This window comes from Cricetulus griseus, chromosome 3, assembly GCF_003668045.3.
Source record: "Cricetulus griseus strain 17A/GY chromosome 3, alternate assembly CriGri-PICRH-1.0, whole genome shotgun sequence".
Lineage (NCBI taxonomy): Eukaryota > Metazoa > Chordata > Mammalia > Rodentia > Cricetidae > Cricetulus > Cricetulus griseus.
The window spans coordinates 113,092,477-113,099,366 of record NC_048596.1 but is presented as its reverse complement, the minus strand read 5'-3'; the positions used below and the strand labels follow the sequence as shown (position 1 = coordinate 113,099,366).

The following is a 6,890-nucleotide window of genomic DNA, read 5'->3' as shown; positions in this document are numbered from 1 at the left end:
TAATATTAAACAATCTTATATACATTAGTCAGTAATTAAAATTAAGAATTTTTTTTTTGGGGGGGGGGTTTCAAGACGGTTTCCCTGTGGCTTTGGAGGCTGTCCTGGAACTAGCTCTTGTAGACCAGACTGTTCTCCAACTCACAGAGATCTGCCTGCCTTTGCCTCCCGAGTGCTGGGATTAAAGGCATACGCCATCAATGCCTGGCAAAATTTTACACCAAAGAATTTGTATTGTAAAGTATAGCCATAGTTTTTTAAATAGGCTAACTTCCAGAAAAGTTTGGAAACCAGAGGATAAATAGGTCTCTGGAGAGTTTATAATTTCTAGTTTATAAATCTTCTACTGATGCACAGTTTGGATGTCTTTAATGCTACGGAATAAAGAAGCCCCCCACTGGATGTTAATTTGGTGTGCTAGAGTGCAGGACAGTCAGATGAGGGCCAGAATATATGACAGCTCAGTAACCTAGTTTTGAAAAAATGCTAAGGTCTTCAACTCATAGGAATATAATTTGTCATAACAAATTAGCATGAATAGATGTGAGACAAAAAGTGTACTCTTACCAAATTAGGAAAGCAAAACTTACTGTAAAAGATTTAAAAAGAGAAAATTAACTATCAAAAAGAAAAAAAAACAGCACTTTTTTCTTGGTTTTCTTTTTTTATTTAATCAAAGACTGGTGAATAAACATAAATACAGCACAATGACTTCAGATCATCCTTTATATTGTGCACACACAGACCAATGAACAATAATCTGAAAGAAACTTGCAGTCAGCAGTGAAATGCATTCAGCTTCTCTTTCCCTTGCTTAAAAAAAAAAAAAAAAAAGGAAATCCCATAAATTTAGAATCTCATCAGCACATATTCTCCTGTAACAAATGATTCAGACATAAATAATGGGTGCAAAGAAACTATATGCTAACATATGTATAACCTCTGTTAATGAAAAACAAAACAAAACAGAAGCAGCCATAGTGATTAAGATACATTCAGTTACTGATAACTAGTTGTGCCCAGAAGGGCATTATCAAAGGGGAATCGTGCTGCAGAGAAAAGCTATATATACATACACAATGAGAAATAAACTGCAAGATCAACACATGCATGTTTAATACTGGAAAAACCACAGCCCTCCAGAGAATTTCTCCACATTTGTTATAAAAGCCCTCTGCACTCAACTAAAATTAAAATGATCTTAAAAGGATAATACTTCTTTTCAGCCACAGAAACTGCAATGGAAATAAATGTTCAGAGTCATTTTCAAAACAAAAACAAAAATCTATTCTTCTGATGACATGCATGATTCAAAGGTCTATGCAAGATACGGTGCTCTACATTCCCAAGGACTAGGAAAAAAAACCTCAAGTCAATTTTTAGTTTGCAGATGGTCAAAGGATTTTGTATTCCAGCAGGAGTTCAAATCTTCTGGATCTTTTCGCCAACAACTACTGGATTTTCTTTTCTGATTTTCTCAGCAGCATCAGCTTTGTAATTGTAAGAGCAATTGTGTACATCTGAGTATCGGTGCACACCACAGTAAACATTTCCACACCGGCATTCAAACCCTGGAAATGGATGAATATGTGCACAGCATGGGTTAGACAGGAGGGTGAGATGGTAAGTTCTTCCCACAGTTCATGCTAAGAAACACTGTATTTAAGTCTATGCAGAATCACTGTCAAGTTCCAGAGCTACATTCTCAGCTCACTAGAAGAGAGTTTTCTTTCTTGTTCTTATCTACAAATACATGTTTGAACTAGGGCAAGCCTTGATTGCTTCTCTACACTGGCTTCATCTGTGATACAGCCACAATTTCTTCCTATGAAAAAGACTGCTAAATTGAAAATAGATTTTTTTTAAAAACTGAAAACGCATAATTTAAAAACAAGTCCTGGGGGCTGGAGAGATGTCTCAGAGGTTAAGAGCACTGGCTGCTCTTCCAGAGGTCCTGAGTTCAATTCCCAGCAACCACATGGTGGCTCACAACCACCTGTAATGAGATCAGATTCCTTCTTCTGGTGCACATGAAGCAGAGCACTCATATACATAAAATATATAAACAAATATTTGAAAAAAGAAAACTGAAGCAAGCAATAGCCAAATTAGATGAAAACTATAGTCAAGAAGTCTAAAACTCTATGAAACTTTTAAAGGATGTGTTTGATACTAAATATGTTTTAAATTAACTTTAACATCATACTTTAGTCTCCTTCCTCAGTGTCAACCTATTCTTTAGCATGAAGTGATCCTAAGGCATCATTTTCTTTTCTATTTTTGTGAGATAGGATCTGATGTAGCATATGCTGGCCTTGATCTTTCTGTGCCCACTTCCCAAGTGCTGGGATTACAGGCATATGCTAACCATGTCCCCATCTGAAGCATAATTTTCACTAAAAATCTTACTCATCTTTGTCCATATTTCTGATTTTTATACAAGTATTTGGTACAATGCCTAAGTAAACAATCAGCAAAACTCTTTGTAGCTGTATCAGTTTCCAGTGAAGCCCAGTACAAAGCTTGCCCTGGCCTTTAGCCCATAGCTCCCTCATCAGAGAGGATGTTGCACTTTGCTTGACAGGCCTCCAATCCCCTTTGTTTACGTAAACTGATCACAGACAGCCTGTCCCCAAATGCCCAGAGCAGTCTGACTGCACTCAACATACATTCTTTGCTAAATGCTTCTCAATAGTCCCCTTTAACAATCTTGACAATTGAGTTACAACACCAGGTATGCACCAGTAATGTTGTCTACACTACAGTATGCTACTTTTCTGACTGACCATACATGGTCCATGGTCAACACCATTTTACATACAGTACTTAACAGCTTACCAAAGCCCCTCCAAAATACCATCTCCTTGAAGGCAGGAGACACCTCTGCCCATCACCAGCATTCGCCACATTGTCTTTAACTGTCAAACCCAGTTGACATGAATTTGTAATGCTTAAAAAAAATACAGAAGCTGACAGGCTCGTATCCACCATCAATGCTCACAGAGGCAGCAGCAATCTTAACTGTCTAGTAACAGTTCATATAAGTTAATCAAAACATGATCTTAACTTTAACTCATCCAAGGAGGCCCTTACCAGTAAGTCCTACTTTCTTCCTGCACATGAAACAGCGATTCTTTTTTTGTTTTGGTTTTTCAAGAGACTTGCTTTGCTCTTCGGATGGCTGCTGTGTTGTATCTGATACTGAAGCTGACAAAAACAGAAAGGTAGCAAATTTAATTATTCAGTAACATTTGGTGTTTGGGTGATGGTTAGCCCTTAACCCATACCATCCCTTGGATTTTTAATTTAAACACTAGCCAAGGAACTGATTTATAGGTCAGGAAAGATATTCATAAATATGTGCTATTTATAAAACATGACCCTCTTTTCATTAAATATATATACACATAGGTAGAAGGTAATATATAACACACAAATAGTGATTCTAAACAGTGGCTTACAGATTTTCTTCCTTTGGAATCTAAAGTGGGGAAGGTGAGGAGACAGAAGAGACAGACACAGACACTGATTACTTAGGAAGTCTAAGGGAATGTACAAGAAGAAAACAGCCGTATGAAAACTTAACCCTGTTCACGACTGGTCTACATAGACTTCTCAGAAAGCAGGAATACCAATGTTCTCAGAATGTTTCACAAAAAACGACTTAAGCCAAGTATTGTGGCACATGTCTACAATCCAGAAGACTGCTGTTTGAACCTATTTACAAAATAAAAGGCCAGCCAAAGCAACAAAATGAGACTCTTTCTCAACCTTATCCTTACTCCCAAAGCACTTAAAATGCTAGGAAAAACAATCAGACACAAGAAAACCTTAAGATTAAAACTAACAACAAACAATGAATTTTCATACTAAAATCAAGAGCAGACGCACTGCAACTCAGTTTGGGTCACTGTTACTAAACCCTGTTAATGTGCCCTTTTCTGTTACTTGTCACCCTGGCCCTCCTGAGTGTCCCAGAGACAGTCTGCAACCTTGCTCAATACACATGGCATCTAGCTTGAAAACAGTAAGTAGCCGACTTGCCCATTTTGTCACAACCAGGGCCTTTCCCAGGAGTCACCACTTTTCTGGCGCATGTCTGTAAGCTACCCCAAAAGACTTTCCCATTTCAACCACGTGTGTTCATTATAGTCACAATCCAATAACTTTCTCTCATCAACACTCTGTAGCTTTCCACCCTAAAACCCTTGCTTCATCTGTTGTAGGTGAAAAGCACATAGGTTAAAACATTCTCATGGTTCCCTACTATTCCAGGGATCCATCTTCACCATTCCTGTCACCCTCTCTCCCTGGTCACATCACATCATTCCTTAAGCTGCCACATGCTTGAGCCACACTGCAGTGACTGACTTCCTTTTTCACATCTCTATCAGCTGTTAGGCTCTTTTGAGGTCCTTGCTGTGCCTGATCTTTAGCAACTAACTCCATCTTGTCTTACCTGTTTATACTGGTGTATCCCACCCCTACAGTCTCCTCTCTATTCTGTGCTCCTATGGTCCTTTCTAAGCTCCTGTAACTGTCTATTTAACCTGGCTTAAGTGAATTCTTTGAGGGCAGAAACCTGTCCCATCATCCAGTTACCAGAGCCTATCATGATTCCTCTGTCACTCAAGGAATAAATAAATGTCTGTGGATCTGCATTAAGTCATCCATTGTACCTATGTAGGGCATTTCCACAGCCAGCCACTTATAAGCAGATACTCAAATACTTGTTAGTGGATTATAACTTACTTATGTTATAACTCATCTAATAGTAAACAAAATATAATACCAGACAAAACACCATACATTATTAATGAGTGGTGAATGTATGGTAATGAAGAATTTTGCAGCACAACTTCTCCACTAAACAAACTAAACCCAGGCCAGAGAAACTTCTACTAACACACACCCTTATTTCTCACAGCATCTGAGACAGGGTCTTACTCTGTAGCCCAGGCTGACCTCAAACTCATTGTCTTCCTGCCTGGCCAAATGCTGGGATTACAGGTGTGAGCCACCACACCTGGCCACATTGTATTTAAAAAAAAACAAAAAACAAAAACAAAAAACAGGGACACAAACTTTTTTATTTTCTATAAAAAGCACCCTTAGTATGTGAGCTCACTGTGGACAAGGGGGTGAATGTCTTGTTTTAGTCTTTGTCTCTAAACAGAGCTCAAAATAATTTAAACTGTAATCAGAAATAAGCCTGTACATTTATTTTCTTTAAAATCTGTAAGCCATGCATCTATCTGTTCTCTAAAAAAAAAAGGCAGTCAAACAAACTAATGCTTTGTTTATGTCAGTAACACTATCACAGATTTCTAAATGAAATTGGTGTAAATACTGGGAAATTTTGACAAGTATCCAGAAATGGAGAAGAGTAAAAATTCATGTCCCTCCTCTGAACACAAGTTGTGTCACACATCTCAAGAGAGAAACTTGCTGATTAGCCCCGAAGACTAAGGCAAAGTACTGATGGTAGATGTAACTTTGAAGTTAAAGACTAGTCGGCTGTCTGAAAAAGCACATAAGCCAGAGGTGAGTATCAGATATAGCCCGAGAGATGATGGGAGTATCTGCTTATCCCAAACTATCAGCACAAACTTAACTCACAAGCAATACATGAGTACTCTGTCAAAGACTGAGTGCAAGAAATTACTGTTTCCCTGGTTTATATGTGAGATTTAAGAGCACAGAATGCCTTATCCAATTCTGTTTATATGAATCAATCCCGAATAGAGCTATCTAGTAGTAGAGAAGCCAAAGAACCATAACTGAGTTTAAAGTTAAGGACAGTTTGTTTAGAACTAGATAGGGAAATGAGAATTAGAAATATACTGCGTATTGTTAGTAATTAAGAACAGGTGGACTGTCTATGTCATACCCACTGGTCTCTGGTGAGGCCAATGTAACAACATAAAGGCAGCAAAATCAACAGTACTATGCTTGCCAGCTAAACTGATAACTGAACTCTGACTAGACATAGTCTACTGGCCACTGTTGTTAAGAGACTTCTAAAGCACTGGACAGGTAAGAGTGGTTTAACTACCCACATGGAGGATCACATTCAAGAGGAACAAGGCCCTCTGCTCTGGGTCCTGTAAACAGAAAAAGAATACAAATGTAATAGTAAGTACACAACATGATTTAAACACTATCTGGGGCATATTCATAAACACAGTGAAAATCCAAACTGAATTCAGGACGACATTAACAGGTAACCCAAAACACTATCTTAATATATATGCCCACTTTCTCTTGGTGGTGGATACACTATCTCTATATACTATGATATATATTTTTTTCTCTCGAACAGTCTTGACAATTCTCAAGAATCAGATAATGCTTTTTTGGTGTGCAGCATTTGCAGAGCCCAAGCACGTTAAGACAAGCACTCTACCACGGAGTTCCAGCCCAGCGAAGGGTCAAAACTGAGGAGTGCAGTTGTTCTGCTTACTTCACTCTGAACCCCGTGCTGACACAGAACAGACTTAATGCAGACGGCTAAAACCACCAACTGGGATAACTTTAGTTTTCCTTTCAAAAGAGACCTCATTTTCTTATAGGTGGGTCTAAATTGAATGCAATTTAAGCTCCTCCCAGTAAAAATTCTATGTAAAATGAGAAAAAAAAAAAACCTCCAAGAGAAAACCAGACTAGCTCTGATACTAGCAAACAAAAGAAAGAAGTCCTATTTTTATTATTTTCTAGGAATCATATTAAGTAGAAACAGGCCTGGCAAGATGGCTCAGCAGGTAAGGCTGGCTGCTTGCTGCCACACCTGACACCCTGAATCCAATCTCCAGAAGCCACACAGGTGGAAGGCAAGAACAACTCCAGTTATTGCTCCAGTGAGCTCCAGCACCAAGCAAGGACATGCTTTT

At 38.5% G+C, this 6,890-nt stretch overlaps 1 protein-coding gene across 8 annotated transcripts in view; it reads right to left on the bottom strand.

Moving 5' to 3' along the window:
• Positions 1-814: 814 nt before the first annotated feature.
• The window catches only part of Zfand6 (zinc finger AN1-type containing 6), a 67,206-nt gene continuing 61,130 nt past the window's right edge, over positions 815-6,890 (bottom strand). For 7 of the 8 annotated variants that reach the window (XM_027407579.2, XM_027407574.2, XM_035442407.1 and 4 more), the window contains 3 exons: positions 6,060-6,104; positions 3,094-3,207; positions 815-1,571 (listed from right to left, as the gene is read on the bottom strand). In XM_027407579.2, the coding sequence (XP_027263380.1) occupies positions 1,423-1,571; positions 3,094-3,207; positions 6,060-6,104 (308 nt within the window). In that variant the 3' untranslated portion in view covers positions 815-1,422. The remainder of the gene's footprint in view (positions 1,572-3,093; positions 3,208-6,059; positions 6,105-6,890) is intronic. The other variant, XM_027407580.2, reaches the window with a different exon arrangement.